Source organism: Patiria miniata, unplaced genomic scaffold (assembly GCF_015706575.1).
Source record: "Patiria miniata isolate m_02_andy unplaced genomic scaffold, ASM1570657v1 HiC_scaffold_17, whole genome shotgun sequence".
Classification (NCBI taxonomy): Eukaryota; Metazoa; Echinodermata; class Asteroidea; order Valvatida; family Asterinidae; genus Patiria; species Patiria miniata.
The window spans coordinates 14,325,812-14,346,957 of NW_024037055.1; the positions used below are offsets into that span (position 1 = coordinate 14,325,812).

The 21,146-nt window shown below is 42.9% G+C and overlaps 2 protein-coding genes across 4 annotated transcripts; one reads left to right on the plus strand and one right to left on the minus strand.

Annotated features, from left to right (window-relative positions):
- Window positions 1-308: 308 nt before the first annotated feature.
- Window positions 309-4,043, minus strand: LOC119723921 (coiled-coil domain-containing protein 160 homolog). 2 transcript variants are annotated; one of them, XM_038194827.1, is made up of 3 exons: window positions 3,928-4,043; window positions 3,059-3,308; window positions 309-1,137 (listed from the first exon to the last, which is right to left on the minus strand). In XM_038194827.1, the coding sequence occupies exons 2-3, from the start codon at window positions 3,278-3,280 to the stop codon at window positions 388-390; spliced, it is 972 nt and encodes a 323-aa protein (XP_038050755.1). In that variant the 5' UTR covers window positions 3,281-3,308; window positions 3,928-4,043; the 3' UTR covers window positions 309-387. The 2 variants fall into 2 exon arrangements, with proteins under 2 accessions (XP_038050755.1, XP_038050754.1); XM_038194826.1 differs by having other exon boundaries at window positions 3,902-3,935.
- Window positions 3,981-20,082, plus strand: LOC119723920 (integral membrane protein GPR180-like). 2 transcript variants are annotated; one of them, XM_038194825.1, is made up of 10 exons: window positions 3,981-4,068; window positions 6,130-6,528; window positions 7,671-7,829; window positions 10,488-10,688; window positions 12,794-12,900; window positions 13,790-13,913; window positions 15,341-15,492; window positions 17,431-17,622; window positions 18,203-18,280; window positions 19,895-20,082. In XM_038194825.1, exons 2-10 carry the CDS (start codon window positions 6,333-6,335, stop codon window positions 20,054-20,056), a joined length of 1,371 nt encoding a protein of 456 aa, XP_038050753.1. In that variant the 5' UTR covers window positions 3,981-4,068; window positions 6,130-6,332; the 3' UTR covers window positions 20,057-20,082. The 2 variants fall into 2 exon arrangements, with proteins under 2 accessions (XP_038050753.1, XP_038050752.1); XM_038194824.1 differs by having other exon boundaries at window positions 3,989-4,077; window positions 19,895-20,056.
- The last annotated feature ends 1,064 nt before the right edge of the window (window positions 20,083-21,146 follow it).

Sequence of the window (21,146 nt, forward strand, 5' to 3'; positions counted from 1 at the left end):
TACAAAACCACGTCAGCCAAATTGACCAATCAACAGCTTTGTCCACATTTCTGATCGAAACGATGTCACAATTTCTGAAGTCGATTCCGATTGGCTGGCGTGCATAAAATTTGCTTTGCTCAGTTATATCAGACGTTGGTTACTGAGAGGGTTCCGTTGGACAACGGGTGATACTCAGACTAGGTGCCTGTTGGTCAATGGTGCGATCAAAAACCTTTTTCTCCGTTTTCAAAACTGGACCAGCAGTGACACTGTACATGTAATACTGAAGCTGAGATACACAAATTCAAGAATATAAAAAACAATCCTTCACATTCAAGACAAATTTTATGAAGGTGCAGAGTACACAATTTTCTCAGTGAGGCACGCTTTGGTGTACGGCAAAACTTAATACAGATCCAACTGTCCAAGTTCATCACTTTCTTGAGACTTTGGCAACCTGGCGTTTCTAGAGGGGAGGCTGGCAAAGTGAATTCGGAGGTGGTCCAGGGCTTTTCTGATGGACCCATTTTCTGTCTTCTGCTTTTCAAGTTTTGTCCTCGCTTCCTCCAACTCCTCGTACAAACTCTTGATCTGTCGCTCGTAGTCCAGTCTTATTCCATCCTCTCTGACGATGCTCTCGAGCGCATTTTTCTTGTTGACTCGTTGGAGCTCGCTTTCAAGCTTCACTCGTGTTAATTTCTCGTCGCTGAACTCTGTATGCACATCCTTGAGCTGCGTTTGAAGTCTGCGCTTGCCTTCCCGAAGCTCCCCGATGTCCTCCTCTAGAAACTTTGCCGTCATTCGTGAATGCTTCAGCTCAGTCTCCAAATGGTGGCAGCGGAGGGATAGCCTCCCAGTCTCCTGTTTCCTCTCCAGGAGCTCCGTGTCCTTGGCAGCCAGGGCTGCTGACTGTCTCCTACATTTGCGAGCGAGTTTGTCTCTTTGCTTGCCGGTGATGATAAGCTCTGCTTGGAGACGGCTGTTTTCTTGCTTAGCCTCCTCTGCTGCCTTGCGTAGGATCTCTAACTCCTCAGCAGTCCAGATGCACTCATCATCATCCCTTTTGGAAGGGGTCTTCTTCCTTTCTTTGGATCTTTTGGTAGACCGAGGGCAAGGCGATGTCTGAGGGAGATGCTCCTTCAGTGGCTCTCCTACCTATGAGTCCAAATAAAACAAGTCAATCCACTTTTCTCCACAAGACCAAGATCTAAAAGAAATTGTTTTCAGAGTTGGTCAAACATAAGAAACAATGACGATTACAACTGCAATAATCTGAATCATATCATCCAATTTTTCTGAGTATGAGAGCTTTTTAACCAGCTGATGGCTGGCAAGAGCTGAATCCTTTATACATGAACCCCTAGCAGCTAGCTGAATCCAAACAAAAAATTCAGAGCAACTGAAAGTGTAATGAAGTACTGCTTTTATCACCGATTCTACTGATTTTGACAAGATCCTTCAGTTATGGTCGAACGTAGTCACCATCTTTCAAGGTCCAATCCAACTCTGATGTCACTGTCTAGGAGCAAGGGCCTTGCTAATGGGAGGGATGGCGTTGGGGTGTGTCCATAGAGCTATGTACTAAATTACTAGAGCGCTAACTCCTCATTCTTACACGCGCCTCTAAGCCGTCCTGGGCGCAGACATTTTGAATCCATGTGTGTGTTTGTAGAATAGGAATGACATTTAAATTTGATGGAATGATTTTGAAAGTGTTTAAATACAACATACACAAACAGCCTAAGCGCATCATGACGGTTAAAAACTTCACAGCAAAATTTTTTTCGCAGCGGATACGCGCACGTGTTTGCTTTGTTTGCGCAGAGCAAAATGAAACGCTCATTTACTGATTGTGCGTTTCGGTTTTGGGCGTATTGGCTTTGATAACGTACCTGTACTGCAAAAAAAAATCGTCATCCTGTCGGCAAAATGGTGAGTCTGTTAGCAAATATGCTGCAATGACAAGTGCCACCTATTGTCCGATAGTGTGCACGACCATCTGCTTTGAGCAGCACAAACAAAAGTTAGATGGTGTTCCGTACCCGATGGTGTCGTTACCAGTCATATTGTGTTCCCCCCCCCCCCCTGTGGTTTTGCTTCATCTGGACTGGAACAATTCCTGGCTGCCTTCCAGCATGGTAGTCTGAGTATTACCAGGGTTCCATGGAGCCCTATTTCCAGTCGAACGTCTCATATATCCAAGTATGCAGACTTATGTGACCCCACGCGACAGCCAGTCGGAGTCAATTTTAATGACGTCATTTCATTCCGAAATCTGGACTAAGTTTTTGATTTGGTCGATTCAGATGCAGTGTTTTTGTAATGCAACAACGGCCGGGCATAGATCTACAAAACCTAGACACGACATTGGCCGGCTTTATTATTGCTTAGCGTATCGCATAACATGTCGTTACAGAGCGCGTGACCGCGTACTTTTTTGCTCAATTCACAACGTAAAAAAGAATACTAGATCTAGGTTTTATTTATAGATATCCATGACGAGACCCGATATAGAAAGCGCCCGCTGAATGGTCAGAATGTCGAGGTAAAGACGCAGTCTTTTTTGCATAATTAATTGCCGAATCTGCCTCAAATATCTATCTTTGCATGGGTCTATTACATAGTCTATTACATAGTCTATTACATTGTGGAGTGTCATGGCCTAGCGGTTAAGAACACCGGACTCATGTTCTGGTGTTTCAGAGGCAACAGTGACGTGGGTTCGAGCCCAGGCGCAGACACTTGTGCCCTTAAGCAAGGCACTTAACCATTATTGCTTCGTCCTTCGGATGGGACGTGAAGCCGTAGGTCCTGTGTGTTGTATAATGTCTAATGCACGTTAAAGAACCCAGTACACTTATCGCTAAGAGAAGGGGTTCGCCCCGGTGTTTCTGGCAGTGCGATTATCTTCAGCCATGAAGTCTGCACTTGTAAGGAAGAAGAAGAAGAAGAGAAGAAGAAGACTACAAGCACGGAGGGTCTGTCGGCAAAATACTTTCTGGCGATACCTCCTGTCTAGGGGTCACAAAACTTTTGTAGTCAAAAGAACACCACGACACAAATCAAACCAACCCACCTGGATGCACTTTTGCCGTGCCTCCTTCTCTTTACGATTCAGTTCAATCCGGACCCTGTCATAAAGCTTCTGGATCCGCTTCAGGTCACCCTCCTCCTCCTCTTCGTCGTTAGGTCCCTTACCCTGAGATGGACTGGCTGTCCTTGGTGATGCTGTCTCATCTTCGCCAAGACTGAACGTGTAGAAGGGAGGGAACAAGTCCTCCACCCAATGCTTTTCCATACTAAGCTGACTTTGGATTGTGTTCTTTCTAGGAATCAATGAAAGAAAGAAAAACATGTAGTTACTTTTGAATGAAGTCTCCTTGATGACTGATTGGCTGATGAAAAACAAACATCTTATTTATTTTTTTCAGCAGCCAATCAGCTTTCATTATGTAGTGCTTTCACTCGTGTTGTGAGAACTACAACATGCACGTCTGACTGCAAAAAAAGGTAGAAAAGAGTCACATTTTCTTTGAAATGAAAGTGCTTTTAAAAATAAGTTTATATGAAGAAAAAAAACTGCATTAGCCTGGACAGTCATCTGTCAGTCATGGTACTGGACAGTCATCTGCAAAAGTCAGTTTTGAACAGAACTCGTAAAAAATAGAGGTGTCCTAAAGACAAGGATTACCCAAAATTTAGTCTAGTCTTGGATCACTAGGCCCTGCACAGTGACTTGGTCTTAAACATTAACTGATTTGTTAAATCAATTTTTCCCACCCCTCCCCCACATTTGATAGGCGCAATAATGACATCATTATATGGCCATGGAAAGGGAAAGAATTCCATATATGGCCATCACCAAATTTAACAGGGAAATATTGAAGCATTTACTGAGAAAACACATAATTTTTTAGACCTCTCAATTCTCATTTTAACACTCACCGCGAAAATCTGTCACTTCGGAGTGACCAATTGGTGGCGCCCTTTATATGTAACACGTCGACGACGCGACGGTCTGGAAATTTTGACAGCGTGCTGGTGCCGGGCGTTGAACCATGAACTGTACCAAAATGTTACCATCTGGTGAGATATGTAGGTTTAAATAAAGGCAGTAACAAATTGAAGTAATGCACCTATCGGGCGATGCTTTTTGAGCTTCCAAATTTTGTACAAATGCGTGATTTGAATTGTGTTGATCGAAATGAAAAGTCTGTCATTCATCATTTTCATATTGCCCAATTTCCGGACGCATGGGTCATGTGTCATGATGGTTTGTTTTTCTAGTTGATGCCATGAGCTGGGGTGTTTCCTTTAATGTAATGGCTATTGTTAGTTACGGCTGCCGTAATGCGATTTTCAACTGAGCGCTATTGTTACTTATGGTTTTGCGAAATCATCATTGCTTGACGAATCTTTGTCACATTATTTTTTCTAGCCCCATAATTTAAATTTGGCCAGTTTACCGGACTACCTCCGTAAATAAAGGCCACACTTCCACCCTGTACAAACTACAATTACTACAAAAAACATGTCGAACTTTGTCAAATTTTGATTTTCACATTTAGGCTTAGTTTGTACTGTAGTTTATTTTTGCTTTAGAAGCATACTCACCCTCTTTATAGTCTATTCAGAAAGTGCTGCCTTTTTCAGATGTCTAATTTTCGTGAAATTTCATGTTGAAATTTTGATACGCAAACGGGTGCAAACGAATCTGGAAATTTCACGAAAAATAGGCATCTGAAAAAGGCAGCACTTTCTGTTTAGCCTAAAAGAGGGTGAGTATGCTTCTTGTAAAGCAAAAATAAGCTACAAACTAAGCCTAAATGTGAAAATCAAAATTTGACAAAGTTCAAACATGTTTTTGTACAGGGTGGAAGTGTGGCCTTTATTTACGGAGGTAGTCCAGTAAATTGGCCACATTTATGGGGCTATATAATTACATGCTACACATCCAACCAGACCTGGGACTGGGTTTGGAACCGCTGCCGCGACTACATGGCATTTGAAAATAAGGCCTAGGATAGGAAGAAAATTATTTTTTTGGCTTTTTTTTTTTAAAGGGAAAATACAACATTTGCAAACATCAAAAAATAAAACTACCAAATCATTTTGAAATACCTTGCTGGACTGTTAGTGAATGACAGTGTAAAGCATCCTGTAAAATCATGGCACCTGGTATACTGTCATTTTCAAGAAAAGTGGTATTTTTGTATCAATTTCCAACGCTGATCGGCCGATCAGCGTTGGAAACAACTGGCTTTTTTTCAAATACTGGCCCCATTTGACCATCGCACTTGTTTGCAATCGATTACAAACCTATGAACGGGTACAAGCCAGCTAGACTGGTTCCCTGAACTTACAATTCCCCAATGTATGTAAACTGCTCTGTTTCTTCTTATATGGAGTCAGGGAACCAGACTACAGGAAAATGATCGTTTTTCTTGGTTTTTATAGCATTTTCGAACCCAAAACCTCAAAAAAGTCAGTGTAACTATATTTGCTATATATTTCCAACCCCCCAATTCCATCCATTTCTGAAAATTACAGCAAAAGCAAATGATGTATATTCCCTTTAAGTTGATTATTTTGTAGGGGTCTGCATGTGGTCCAGGGTAACAGGATAAGGGTAACTGGACGTTTTTTTCCCGAGAAGCCACCAAAATCATCAATATTTCTCATATTTTGGTCACTTTTGTTCTGTTTCAAGTCGATCATTAGCTTCGAGAATGACATGAGCTAAAAGTCAAATTTAGCAGGGAAAACAGTGAAGCATTTACTGAGAGAAAACACTTGGAATGTTTCAAACCAGTCTCATCGGGTTTGTGCACAGGGTGTCAAGTGATGTCCGGGTATGGAATTCTTGCCTAGTCACTTAATTTTAAGGGTTCTTCTACGAGAAAAATCCACCCTAAATACTTTGACTTTAAAGAATCACTACACAGAGTTGACAGAAGACCTGCTTCAAATGTAACGTGAGTCACCATGGAATTGCACACCAGATTATTGCAATAACTTTTTCTTTACAACTTTTTAGTTTCCATTCTTAGAATAAAGTACAAAGTCGAGAACATTTTTAATATATTTCCTATCAAAAAAATTCATGTTTTTCTCAGCGCATATACAATTTATGTATTTCCGTTTCAGATGCACATGGATGAGTGCCGAGTACGAGGAAGAACGATTTAGTCTTTGACTCAAATTCAGTCAAGTTTGGACCAAGCTGCTGCGGAGATAAACTTTCCCAAGTTCTTCAATGTGCAGTTAGCTCACTCAGTATGTACTGAGGAGCTTGGCTGTTTATAGTGCATGGAGCTCAACTGGAACTGCATAAACATACAGTATTGAATATGGTAGACTATGTTTGTGGTACCATCAGAACAAGCCCCATCTTGTCAAAACTGAAGTCCATCATGTTGGCATCCTTTTGCTTGCTTCTGCTGTTCCTGACTCCCCTGTGCAACTCCAAGACAGTCCGTGGGAAGTTTGACCCAGCAAGCGCAGCGACGAGCCACGGGCAGTACATCGGCAAGTTCTGCTTTTCAGGTGAGTGGTTGAAAGACTCGGGTCAGAGAATCGGTGAATTTTATTTGGATTTCTTCTCAATTCCTTGCAAGTTACTCAACAAGTTCATTTGTGCAGGGGTGTCGGAATGTAATGCCTACATGTCTTCTGTAGCACTTTTGCTTGAATGCATTGATTCACCTCGCCCTTGTACTGCAGGTCCGGGCGTCACGGTCATAGAGTGAAATTGATGTGATCAATGCCCGAAGCATTTTTATCTTCACACAAAGGGCAATACGTTCACTGTTCCAGTTGTTGTTCAGTTTAGCCAGTTGAGTTGTTTGCAATTGCTAGTCGTTTCTTGATCTCTGTGTCTGATGTAACATTTTCGTTCATATAGTGACTCCCATGATTTGAATGTTAACTGTTCTAGAGTCTTTCAATCAGCCATGTAATTCCACTTGTGGTTCATTCTCTTGTTCAATTGTGGATGTTGTCATCACTCCACTTTTGTCGCCACTTATCTCTGTGCCGTATGGAGTGTGTAGCCTTTAACCCTTTCTTTACCATGGGTGACTTTTGTCGACAAGAAGAACCCCCCTGCTGGTTCCCATGGGCGACTTTAGTCGACAAGGAAACCACACACAGAACACCCTCAACACAGATATATTCACTACTTTTCAGAAAGACGGCATGTTGATATGTTTGGCCGTCCATACATCAACCATATATCAGCTAAAAGAGTGTTTTCAGATCGTTCTAATGGTGTAGTTTATTCATAGTGTTGCCATTACAAAAAAATGAGAAAAGTGCTTCAGAAGTATCCACGCACAAAATGAGGTATGGAGTGGCATTTGGTCATGTGGTGAAATGTCTTGCAGTTTGATAAATGGAACCAGATGAACAAACAGGCATAACATTCTTATATTAAGACATATGGACTACATTTTTACATCACATAAAAGAGCAAGGTTCAAGGAACAAACTTTACACACAACACTTATGATTTAAATCACTCCTTGGCAGTGAAAATCTGTGTTGAAAAAAGTGAGTTTTGGACTTGTGGTCATTTTGTTTACGCTCTAGTGATTTCCGCATGACTGAGCAAACAATTTGGTCCTGGGGAGAGCCAAGTCAATAAACAATGTGGTAATGAAAGGGTTAAGATCTCTCCTTTCTTTCAGGCCAAAATGGCAGAATAGAGCACATCCGTCCGGACGACTCGCCATTCTCCGGCAAGCTGTTCCTGTTCACGGCCGAGCAGTGGGACCAAGGCTTGATGAAGAGAACGGAAGAGGGAAGCATAGACTGCGCGGGCAGGCTGGCAGTGGCTGAACATGTCGGTAAGTGGCCTTATTTAACCCTAACCGCCCCGAATCCTCCAAAATCCTTTTTGCAAATTGGAGGAATTTGCAGGATGGAGGTTACATGGCCAAAGTGCGTTGCTGATTTTGGAGTACGCACTGTGTCAAGGTCTTGGGCCGGACCTTGTGTTGTTTATGCTCAGCCTTGCATAAATTTAGTCCTTGATTATACTTGACATCCTCTGCACTGCTCCAGGATGTCACTGCCTCTGCCTCAGCCTATTGACAGTCATAGCCGGAGGATTTTGCAGGATTCAGGCAGTGGTCACCCCTCCATGGGCCATATTCAAGAAACAATGGAGGAATTTGCAGGATTGAGGCTATATGCTATTTTTCTATGAGGCCAATTGGAGGATTTTGCAGGATTGAGGCTACATCTTAGCAAAAAGGCCTAGGGAGTTAGGGTTAAGGCATACAGAATCATCATCATCATCGTCGGTCTTGAGGCCGTTGTCCAGTCTGTTCTGGGTTGGCCTGCTTTCTCCCTATGGCTCCTCTCCACTTGGCCCTGTCCGTCGCATCCCTCGCAGTGACTCCAAGCAGTCGCATGTCATCTGTCACAGAGCTCTGCCACGTCTTGCGCGGTCGGCAAACGGGCGTGGGCCCTCCCACCCTCCCACGACTGTGTTGGTACAACTCTTGACCCAGCTGGCATCTTTCTTCCTCTCCACGTGACCATACCACCTCAGCCTATGCCTCCTCAACACGACACCGATCCCCTCCACTCCAACCCTCCTCCTCAACTCCTCACTTGACAGCTGGTCAGCTACAGATACTCAAAAGACTCAGAATCATTTGCATTTATCTGAAAAGCAACCTACCGATTTATTATCCAAAAGCGTACTTGGCTGAGAGATTCAGTGTTTCTATTGGAGCTAGAGGTGCATGTGCTGTTGCCCACTGCATTCATACACACTCCAGTGGCAATATACATGTAGGTACATTACGTCCGGAAGCGTCCGGGCATCCGACTCCCCACCAAATGCAAGGTTTACCGAGCCGTTGTTCCGAGCTGCTTCTCTACTCATCCGAGACTTACACACTGTACAGACGCCACATACATCGACTTCAAGGAGTGCAGATGTCACATCTAAGACAACTGTTGAACATCAGCTGGAAAGATAAGATCACCAACGTTGAAATACGCAGGCGTGCCAATATGCCCAGCGTTGAAGCACTGCTGACAAAAAGCCAACTGCGGTGGTCCGTACGTGTCATCCGGATGGATGACATCAGACTCCCGAAAGCTGTGCTCCACGGTGAGCTGAAGGAAGGCAGAAGAGGAGTCGGCAGGCCAAAGCTGCGCTATGGAGACTGTATTAAACGCCACCTCGTAGCCAGCAATATTGACGCTGCCACATGGGAAGCTGCTGCCAATAACCGCTCAGAGTGGCGACGCCGAATTACCAATGCTGCAAGGGAAGTGGAAAACAGACTGGAAATTGAAACCCTTGGGCGCAGTTGTCGCCGAGCCAGCAGGACCGACTCCACTTGCAACCAGCAGGGAGAACATCTTCCCAAGTGCCGCCTCTGCGGAAGAACCTGCGCCCACAGAATTGGGCTATACTCACACGAGAAACGTTGCCGACGTCATACTCATAATGAGTGACAGCCGATGACATTACGTCTATAGTACGTTACTTGTAGTGTGCATTTACGGATGGTACGGGAACCGGGTACCCTATTGAAGTAAAACACAGGTACCCGGATACCCGTATAAGAAACCCAACCCCAAAATTCCAATCCTGGAATTGTCTGAAGGGTTTTATAGCTTTACAGTGTAAACTGCAACATTTTCGCGAGCTTCATCTGTTGTGCATTAAAATGCACACAAAGGTGAAATCTCTTTTTTGGTTTTCCATGCGTCCTGGTTTCCATTGTGAAAATTCCCCACCAATGGCATTCAAAACCTTTCTTTTTCATTGCCTAAGAAGTTACTAAGTAATTTGTTTAAAAGTTGGTTGCGGGTACCCGATCCCATAATCTGGAACCGGCTCCTGACACCAACGGTCGGGTACTTGGGTACGCGATTCTGATGCACACCGCTAAGAAATTGTACCCTGCACTCATGGATGACTGATTAAAACTGATTTCAAAACACAAGGTAAAACTACATTTGGGCTGATTCAGAGGTCTTATCCAGTGTGCAAACAGTGTAACAATGTCCTTGGGCAAGACACTTTATCACAACCGATTCGCCATCACGGGAGGCTGTGTTTGTTTCAAAATGGTAGGTCCTCACAGAGCACCGTTGAATTACGACCTCCCTGAAATCCAGCCACGGCCTCTAAACCTGGGGCCAATTTCACAGAGCTGCTAAGCACAAAACTTTGCTTAGCAAAAAAAAAAAGCCTGGCTTATAAAAGCGGGTTACCAGCGAAAATTCCATGTGATGTATATTGCTTGTGATTGGTATTCAGCTGTTGTTTGCTTAGCATGAAAATCACATGGAGTTTTGGCTGGTAACCTGCTTTTTTAAGCCAGACCTTTTTTGTGCTAAGCAAATTTTTGTGCTAAGCAAATTTTTGTGCTAAGCAAATTTTTGTGCTTAGCATCTTTGTGAAATTGGCCCCTGATTGTGAAGGATTTTCACAGAAAAGGGCCTAATTATTTACACGTCAGTTTTGACTTTTGCAGTTACGCTTACCAGCAAAGCCGGTAACCACACCCTCAAGGACCTGAAGAAGCCCATAGTGTTACACGCCCTCTACGCAGACATGTACACTTGCAGCAAGGCTCCGCCCCCCACCCAGCTGACCACGACGGACTTCGTCTTGCATTTCTTCAATCCTGATTCCCACGGGGAGACAGTGAACCATTTCAGCTGTGAGGAAACAGGTATTGTGTGGAGAACAAAGTGAAAGGCTTATTTGACCCGTGCATAGGTATCTTCTCAAGGGAGAGTTTATAGCGAGACCGCTTGGAAAGACATTTGAACGCATTGCCAAAGACGCGCGATGCTCAGACGAAGAAGCTATGGGTTTTTGCACATAATAATAATAAATAATCGGCATTTAACCCTTTCATGCCCACATTGTTTATTGACTTGGCTCTCCCCAGGACCAAATTGTTTGCTCAGTCATGCGGAAATGACTAGAGCGTGAACAAAATAAGCACGAGTCGAAAACTCACTTTTTTCAACCCAGATTTTCACTACCAAGGAGTGATTAAAATCATAGGTGTTGTGTGTAAAGTTTGTTTCTTGAACCTTACTCTTTTATGTGATGTACAAATGAAGTCCATACGTGTAAATATAAGAAAGTTATGCCTTTTTGTTCATCTGGTCCCAATTATCCAACTGCACCACATGACCAAGTGGCACTCCATACCTCAAATTGTGCGTGGATACTTCTGAAGCACTTTTCTCATATTTTTGTAATGGTAACACCATAGAGCAAGGACCCAACCACACCAATAGAAAGATCCGAAAACACTCTTTCAGCTGGTATATGGTTGATGTATGGGCGGGCAAACAAATCAACATGCCGCCTTTCTGAAAAGTAGTGAATATATATGTGCTGAGGGTGTTTTGTGTGTGGTTTCCTGGTCGACTAAAGTCGCCCATGGGAACCAGCAGGGGGGTACTTCTTGTCGACAAAAGTCGCCCATGGTAAGGAAAGGGTTAAGAATGCTCTTATTAGTAAACTAAATCACAGCACTTACAGTATTATTATTACCCCTGATCATTGGGCCAATTGAACATTCCAAATACCATCTCAGCTCCCTGGGGAGTATACAGCTGGATGCTGCCAAGCAAGCTTATTCAATCACAATAACCATCTCTGCCCTCACAGGTACCCATTTACTCCTGGGTGGAGAGAAGCAATGAGTGACTAAGTGCCTTGCTGACTTGTTTCACGTTGTGGGTTCGTAGATGCTGGAAAAACCAAGAAAACCAATCATATTCTTGTAGTCTGGTTCAGTGACCCCACTTACGATGAAACGGAGCAATTTATAGACTTTGGGGAATTGTAAGATAATTATCTTAAGAGAATCAGGCTTGTACCTCTTCACAGGTGTGTAATCAATTGCAAAGAAAATGCAGACGAACTAAATATGAAAAATTAGGAGCACTTTCCGAAAAAAAGAAGTTTTCTCCAACGCTGACCAGCGTTGGAATAATACAGTTGTTCTTAAAAATGTCAGCAAACCAGGAGCCACAACTTTACAGGTTGCTTTAGACTGTCATTCCCTAATAATATAGTGCGGTATTTTGTGATAATTTGATCATTTCATTTTTTTTTTGATGTTTGCAAATGTTGTATCTTCCCTTTAACATTTTGAATTACATTTTCCAGGTGTTGGTTTCATATCTAAACATCAACAGGTTTTTTTCTGATTTAAAGCTAATGTCCATCATTTGTAATTAGTGCATTTTGTTCGTGTTAAGCAACAAAAGTGTTTAAAATCTAATGAAGGATACTGAGCAACTAACCTGATGAAGTTTCAGCTAAGCTTCAGCTGTACATTCCGAGAAAAGCAGCATTCTAAGATCTCAATTTCAAATCAAAAGTTACTGAATCATGTTTTGAATTGTTTTGAATTGCAGCTATACGCGGCGTCGCGCACTGATCCGACGAATTATAACAACCGCGCGCGTGTGTGCGTCGTTCCAATACTTGTGCGCGCTGCACTGAATAACAAAACGAACTACTAATTTAAATTTTCCTACGGTGCTTCTTAAGAATCACCGTTGGAAATGCCTTCTTTCGTTGATTACTTCAAAATGACAGCTTCCCAGAAAGAATAATTTTACAGGGAGTTTAGTTCCCTTACTATCTTTCAACCAAGTTTGTTTTTCAACAGTAATTACGCCAGTTACTTTTCGGATGGCTGCAAATGATGGACTATAGCTTTAAACCTTATAAGCATTCAATTTTTTGAGATACTCCCAGACTAATGTTGTTGTTTTTTTCCTGTTCCTGTGTTTTTCCTCAATGCAGGTCTTCTCGGTTTTTACGAGTTACTAACACTGATTTACTTTGTTCTTGGATGCATCTGGGCACCTAGATTGTACGCAAATATCGCCAAGCGGGGTCCAATGCATGATGTAAGTACACAACGCAGCTGTTATATTGGCCAATTTCGCGCAAGGACTATAGTTGACCAATGGTTAACTAACGTTTGCCCGAACTCTGTCTAGTCGACGGCAGTTGACTACGCTAGTCGACTATTTGGAACCAGCCTACTGGGGTTGGTTGCTTCGCTGGTAACCAATAGCCGCGCGCATGCATAACGCTAGCAGAGAGCCAGGATCCAGAAGTTTTGCGATGACATTTTGACCAGCGCTTGACTAGAGACGTTCGCACGTTGCTACCAGTGCGCAGGCGTAAGGTACGTCACAAATCAACCACTAGTCGACTAATGGTCCTTGCCCGAACTTGGCCAAAGTTGCCAATGTAATTTTTAAGTATGCACGCTATTGCTTCAAATAAACAAAATGCACAAATTACAAATGATGGGCGCTACCTTTAACCCTAACTCCCTAGGCCTTTTTGCTAAGATGGAGCCTCAATCCTGCAAAATCCTCCAATTGGCCTCATGGAAAACTAGCATGTAGCCTCAATCCTGCAAATTCCTCCGTTGTTTCTTGAATATGGTCCATGGAGGGGTGACCACTGCCTGAATCCTGCAAAATGACTGTCAATAGGCTGAGGCAGAGGCAGTGACATCCTGGAGCAGTGCGGAGGATGTCAAGTATAATCAAGGACTAAATTTATGCACGGCTGAGCATAAACAACACAAGGTCCGGCCCAAGACCTCGACACAGTGCGCACTCCGAAATCAGCAACGCACTTTGGCCATGTAACCTCAATCCTGCAAATTCCTCCAATTTGCAAAAAGGATTTTGGAGGATTCAGGGCGGTTAGGGTTAAAATTATTGTTTCGCTGTTTGTGTCGGCACCTGTATTTGTAATAATGTGGATTTGTCTTCCCAGGTGTTAGTGATGCTCACTACAGTACTGTGCCTGCAAGCTGTAGGCTCCCTATGCATGTTCATTCACTTGTATGGCTACTCCACAGACGGCCAAGGCTCCCCGCTCATGGAGAACGTCTCAGAGCGTAAGTTAGTAAAGAAATTTAGTAAAGTTGGGAAAGTTTGAGTCCAGTTTCAAAAACCTGGGGTGTAAACTACTCTTGAAGACCGTTGGCCTCTGTTGCTAATGTTTGCAAACCGTTGGTGGTACACGTGCTGGTCTTGTTAGCACAAACGCTGCCAACTTTGGCAAACGTTAGCAATGTTCGCATAAGTGAACACAGTTTTGGATACTTGAACTTGAAAAAAATGTCGTTTTTTTTGTGTATCATACTTTTGTAAGATAAAATATGAAGTCTTTTATGGTATCTGACCATTTCCCCTGCAGAAGCCGGCTGCAGTTCGCAAAAGCTTTAAATTTGAAGCATTTTCAAAAACGTTTTGTAGTAATCGTGCTTTAAGAAAGGCATTGAACCTCGTGATTATCTCCCATTAATGACATGAAGTCAACAAAATTTTTACCCATAAAATTTAGCCGCACTTCAGAACAGTTGTGTGTTTAAAGGGAATATACATCATTTGCTTTTGCTGTAATTTTCAGAAATGGATGGAATTGGGGGGTTGGAAATATATAGCAAATATAGTTACACTGACTTTTTTGAGGTTTTGGGTTCAAAAATGCTATGAAAACCAAGAAAAACAATCATTTTCCTGTAGTCTGGTTCCCTGACTCCATTTAAGAAGAAACAGAGCAGTTTACATATATTGGGGAATTGTAAGGTCAGGGAACCAGTCTTGCTGGCTTGTACCCGTTCATAGGTGTGTAATCGATTGCAAGCAAGTGCGATGGTCAACTGGGGCCAGTATTTGGAAAAAAGCCAGTTTTTTCCAACGCTGATCGGCCGATCAGCGTTGGAAATTGATACAAAAATATCACTTTTCTTGAAAATGACAGTATACCAGGTGCCATGATTTTACAGGATGCTTTACACTGTCATTCACTAACAGTCCAGCAAGGTATTTCAAAATGATTTGGTAGTTTTATTTTTTGATGTTTGCAAATGTTGTATTTTCTCTTTAATAATAATAATAATAATTGTCCTTATATAGCGCTTTCCAACGTATCGACAATCTCAAAGCGCTTTACAATTATTACCCCGTTCATCAGGCCGTGGGACCATGTACGCGGCAGCCGATATCAGCGCTCAATCGGTCCTCGACCCTCACAGGTACCCATTTATACTCCTGGGTGGAGAGAGGCAATTGTAGTTAGGTGTCTTGCCCGAGGGCACAAACAGCATGTTCCTGGCAGGGTTCGAACCCACGCACCTTCGTACATGAGTCAAACACCATAACCACTGGACCATGGTGTTTCCCAGAATAAATTTGCTTCAGGTCCAAACATTTTTCGGAATATTTCTCAAGCTTACAGTCCCACATTTAACAACCACTTGTGCATGCCTCTGTACAAGTGTTTCTCTCTGACATATTTTATGTTGTTGATTTCCAATAGTGGCAGACATTGCAGCCCAGTTTGAGATGCTGTACATGATGTTGAGTCTGTCGTTGGGTTGGACCCTCGGTTCAGCCAAGACGCAAGTCAAATCCCAGATATGGAAGAGCTCACCCTTGGCCAAAGTTGCAGCCGGCATGGCCATTACACAGGTAGGGAGAAGACTAAGTGTGAGTATATTTATTATTATGTCGCTTCTTGCTTTGAAATTCCTGTAAAGCTTCTCTGATGGACAATAGGCATTAAGTACTCCTCAATGGCAGTACATCTCAAGTCCGTGTTGTTTTTTAATCGTACAATAAGGCGTGAATTAAGTCGGACAGTTAATAAAATGTCCGGAAATGGTTTGGCTGAGTCTAGCCAGAAGTGTTCCTTCTAAGTAGCCTTTTACCATATTCGAGTTTTCCCCTCATACAGAAAGTCCTAGGCATTTCTAGGGATTAAGTTCGCGGTATCGGTTCAGAGAAGCCGAATTTGTCTTCTCTTGAGACACCATCTTAAAGCCAGAAATTGTTATTTTCAGAGGCGAAAAAACAAAACGGAGCACATATTTCTGCAGGCTAGTGCGCTTACGCCCGAATCAAAACACTCTTGGAATATTCAATTTTGAATTCTCAATAACAGAGCGCAGTTGGGATGCATCATATGTTGGAGTCTTTCAGGCCCTTAAATGAGTGTTGTTTTTACTACACGGTGATGAACGAATTACTGAAACCAAAGGAATCATTCAATTTGTTTTTTTTAAAGTTGATCATTTTTTTTCCGTTGGTATATATTCGGTTTAAAACTGACCATTTCCCCGGCGCAGCAGTTATTAGTATTTTTAGCCGTTTAGTTGGTTAGTTAGTAACAAACGTTGACATTGTTCCTACATATATTGACTGATTTCAACCAAACATTGTCAAACATATTAGTAGCCCAGCCCCAACATGTCACTTGACCAAACTGGGGTCAATGGTCATCATGGGGTAAATGGGGTCAAAATGTGATTTTTTTTTAAAACTCAAAAGAGTACTCCTTCCAGAAATTACAGGACACAATCACGTGACTCAGGCATGGACACCAATTGGTTGGCCCGCGTCTATCGTAGGTAGACTCTTGAAGACTATTGCCACCATACGCCTGATGCCAATGAGAAGACAGTATGGTTTACTTATGTGTACATGTAGTTTGGCCGTATGTGCGTGAGTCAGTGCACTCTTGTATTACTGATATATACATCCCGAGGACAGACACACAAAGAGAAAAGAACAGATTTTTCCATGTCCTCGGCAGCTCATCTCTTGTTGAAAACAGTCCTCCAACGTCAGTGTATGTACTTTACCCCAACCTTCCAAACTCCATCAAAATCCACCCCTCCCCTTCCCCCCTTTGGGGGGATTTTGGTAGGCAAGCCATGAGTGCCAAGTCCATCAAAATCCACCTATAGCAGTGGTGGATTTTGGAGGATTGGTCCAGAAGCATTTTGTTAAGCAGAGTCAGTGATGGATTTTGGCAGACTTGGTACTGTTCTCAGTAAACCTCACGGTAGGGAGTTAGGGTTAATAGTCTGTGGGACAGTGTTGTATTATAGGGACAAAGGGAAAGACAATGCCTTGTCCTCAGATGTAATGGTAAAAATACAACTGTGCACCCACGTAGCGTTTCCCGCATACTTATCACTAATGAGTGATCGTGACTCAAAAAGTGCAGTTTACTTTTTAGGCCAAAAAAAAAAAGTCTCCGGTTTCTGGTATGCGCGCGCGTCGCCGTAGCCATGCGCGTCGGCAAAATGAAAAAGTTTTTTTTTCAATACAAGATGATGTATCAAAACCGCCAAACTCACTGGTTTGACTGGAATCCTGCTGCTGCACAATTTTAACGTGTTTTTAGATGGGGTTATGATCGAGAATAAGCTTGATGTGGCCTCTCTGGACTCCCATATATTTGCACTAAGTTTAGTCGGGCACCATTTGCAGTCATCAGCCGACATTTGAAGCAAAAAAAAAAAAAAAAAAGCCGCGTCGCCGCACCACTTTTGGGGCAAGCTCCATACCAGAAACCGGAGACTTTTTTTTTTGGCCTTAGTATTATATTTTTTTTTATTATAGGGTGTACTGATCCTTTGGGAGCAGATATGGTACTACGACCACAGCCCATACCATGCCCATCAGAGCCTGACAGGCCTACTGATCCTAGTCCTGAGGGTAGCCCTGGCCCTGCTCTTTGCCCACACCCTGCAGCAAGTCCTGCCTAATGAGAGAAGTGCCATGCGAAGGGAATTCTACAGTAACTTTGCTAAGGTCAGCGGCCCATCTCACAAAACTTTCATGCAATCGTGTTGCAAAATTTGTACTTACTTTCAGTACATAAGCTGCACAGCATGAACCCTAACCTTCCCAAATTCTCCAAAATCCTCTTTGCAAAATGGTGGATTTTGCAGGATTGAGGCGATATGGCAAACATATGTGGCTCAGTTTGGAGAAAATGCGCTGTGTCAAGGTCTTGGGGCGGACCTTGTGTTGTTTATGCTCAGCCGTTCATAAAGTTAGGCCTAGAGTATACTTGAAATCCTCCGCACTGCTTCAGGATGTCACTGGCTCTGCTTCAACATATTGACAGTGATTGCTGGAGGATTATGCAGGATTGAGGCAGCAGTCACCCCTCCAAGGACCACATTCAAGAAGTAACAGAGGGTTTTGCAGGGTTGAGGCTGTATGCAATTTTGACATGGAGGCAGTTGGATGATGTTGCAGGATTGAGGTTGCATCCTAGCAAAAATCCCTATATTTGCAAAGAGTGGTATCAATATTTTAAAGGTCTTGTGTTGCAGTGTATTTCCTAGATCTGATGTGGTGGTCTTGTTCTGTTTGATTTCCATAGTTCTGCTTCCTGTGGTTCTTTGCCTACCCGGTTCTGGTTCTAACATCACTTGTTTTAGCTCAGCACTTCCGAAGAAAGGTAGGAAAGTTGAAAGTCTTTCCAACAAACTGGTCGGCTTCATATTACATTTGAAAATCTGATGAACAAAATTCATTTAGGAATACCAAAACAAATACCCATCCAATGCAAATGGATTGCAATGGTGTATCTTTAGGGGGCCGACCCCCCCACCTCCCCTTCCCCCACCCCCAGACAACATAGCCATTTTATAATACTACTGCTTTTACATCTGACCATTTCCACATAACATTTCCACGTAACATTTGTGCTCCAAACTTTTGAAAGACCATAAAATAAAGAGCTCTACGGGCTCCATGCGCGAACAAGAGAGGGCGCTTTTTTACCACTTTTCAGGCATGCAACTTTTCCTCGGATCAGCTGATTTCCTCTTTTTCCCTTCCAATGTGTGCCATTGAAAATAGAAAGACACTGTATAAAGTCTTGGAAAGATTTAAATTTCCTCCTTTTTTGTGACTTCCCAGTTGCATGCCTGACTTTTGAGAACCAAGTGGTTGGGACACACAGCGTGTGCGTACTGGTCGTGAAAGGGTCCGTTTGAGTAGCTCACCGAGATCGACTCGGGTTAGCCCCGTGCCGTTTGATTAGCTCTGACATCATTTTCGGGGCTCACCCAGGTCAGCCAACACGGACCCTGCTCGTGGAGCAGTCATCAGTGGAAATACGTCACACGCATGCATTGTTCATTCCAAGAAACAGACAAATATGGCAGCCGGACAGCGGAAATCTCATGTGGATGCAAAAATCAACTTTATTTTGAAGTTTAAAGGTCATTATGTATTACCTTTATTTTTTGGAGTTTTGCAATTGACTGAAAAGCAGTAAATGTCAATCTCACACCCAGTCCAAAAGGGGCATTTTGTCAGTGGCTACCGCTGCGGCTACGGACATCACGTGAGGCTGTCATGGCTAACCTGTCTGCCTTTACCCGAATTGATCTGGGTGAGCTCCTCGAACGCACCCAGTGTGAAATCGTTCACAGTCTGCATGAGTGCACAGAAAAACACTACCTGTACCAGTGTTCTCCAAGCTGTAAAAATAACCTGGTGCCCCGCCAAGCTTTCTGAGGCACCCGCCAAGCTTCAAAAGCTGCCGCCAAGCTTAAAATGTTGCCCGCCATGCTTTAAAAAAAAGGAAAAAATAATAAAAAAAAGATTAGCGGGCGTGTGACTACCCTTACCCTCCAGGGTATATTTTGGCCAGAAACTCTGCCAAAAAGCAGTAACATGCAACACTTGTCAAACTGACAAGCCTGCCCATTGTAGCAATCAATCAGGTCAAAAGTCTCAAGGCCAAACTGCCTCAGAGTCCCTGGTCACTGATGATGTGTTAAAAAAGATGATGCTGAGCCAGTATTGTACTTAATTTATTAGTGTTGCTGTGTTAGAAATGGCCTTAAAGCTGTTATCCATACATAAATTACTTGTTCATCTGCAAATTGCACCCCCTAGTATAAAGAAATGTATGACTGCAAATAGCGCCCCCAACATAATAACAGCGGCCCCCTTCCACTTTTTGACGGCGCACCGACCTTTAATTTTCAAAGTTGGAGAACACTGCTGTACCTAAACATCTTAATCACCATGTAAGATGTGTTATTATGTCTCCCCACAGGTTGTGAATATAGGAGCTGTGACGGCCCAGACAGTAGCCGTGGTCCTTCTGTACCGGCTGTTCCTATCCCGGAGCCTGTACTGGGAGGTATCCGCCCTGTCCTCTGCAACCCTACCACTGCGAATGGACAAGAAAAACCTCAGCATTAAGCTCAGCTCATGACAAACAACTACCCAACTTCATATAAAACATAGTGATAGGCAATTAAGAAGTTTTTTTTCCAAACAGCAGGGTGTTTTTGGCCCCGCAGTTGACGCGTTTGCCGAATATCTTTGCAGTTAGGTTCAATTGCTTACTCAACCATAGAGGGGGCTGTTTTGAGCAACATCATGCAGGTGAAATATTGACGCGCTCGGTTCAATTGTTTTTAGCTGCTTTTTAATTTGGAAGTACAGTCGGCTCCCGTTACAGCGAAATCCACGGGACTGGTCAAAATGTTCATTGTATCGGAATTTCTTAATATCCGATACAATGTTTCCCGTCCATTGTTCACCTTGAATTGGCCCTATTGTGCACGCTTGTGAACGAACGTATTGTACCCAATGACTTTTTCCGGTTTTAAAACAATGCATAGGAATTTATGAATAGGAGTGATAGGCAGAAAAGTTACCATGTACAACAAGCAGTATTTTTTTCCAAGTTGTTGGAGCATGTGTGATGCTTGAATATTCTCCAATTCCAATAATGGGGGCAACAGCTTTTATTGATGGGGCTTCCAAATCGTCACCGACACCACGAACTGACACCCTCTGCATCACATGTGTAGAAAATTTTTTAAAAATTCAAATTTTCTTTTTTTGCACACATTAGCAGTTTGTATCATGAAGTTTAACATGATAAAGTTAAAATTGCTGAAATCATCTAAAATAAGCAAATTTTACTAATGAATTTTCAAGAAATTGGTCAATTCTGGTATTTTTTGTTACCACGAAGTGACCCTGCACAGGGTGTCAGTTTTCTCAGTGTTTTCGGGAAAGTGCGCGCATGCAATAGCGTTAGGGAGTGTCAGTTCATGAAAACGAAAATTGACGTGTTTTTGGAGAGTGCGCGCACGCATGCGCAGTGTGTGCGCGCACTCTCCCAAAATGCGTCAATTTTGGTTTTCACGAACTGACACTCACTAACGCTATTGCATGCGTGCACTCTCCAAAAACACGTAAATTTTCGTTTTCACGAACTGACACCCATCTTAATCATTTAATTGCTAATTAACTAAGCAGATTTTCACAGTATAACGTTTATAATTGAGTAG

Coding starts and splice junctions, on each gene's coding strand:
- LOC119723921 (XM_038194826.1), bottom strand. Junction 1,138..3,058: donor CACGGCAAAAGTGCATCCAG/GTGGGTTGGTTT, acceptor TTGGACTCATAG/GTAGGAGAGCCACTGAAGGA.
- LOC119723920 (XM_038194825.1), top strand. CDS start 6,333: ATGGTAGACTATGTTTGTGGTACCATCAGAACAAGCCCCATCTTGTCA. Junction 10,689..12,793: donor TTTCAGCTGTGAGGAAACAG/GTATTGTGTGGA, acceptor TCCTCAATGCAG/GTCTTCTCGGTTTTTACGAG. Junction 17,623..18,202: donor TCTACAGTAACTTTGCTAAG/GTCAGCGGCCCA, acceptor TGATTTCCATAG/TTCTGCTTCCTGTGGTTCTT.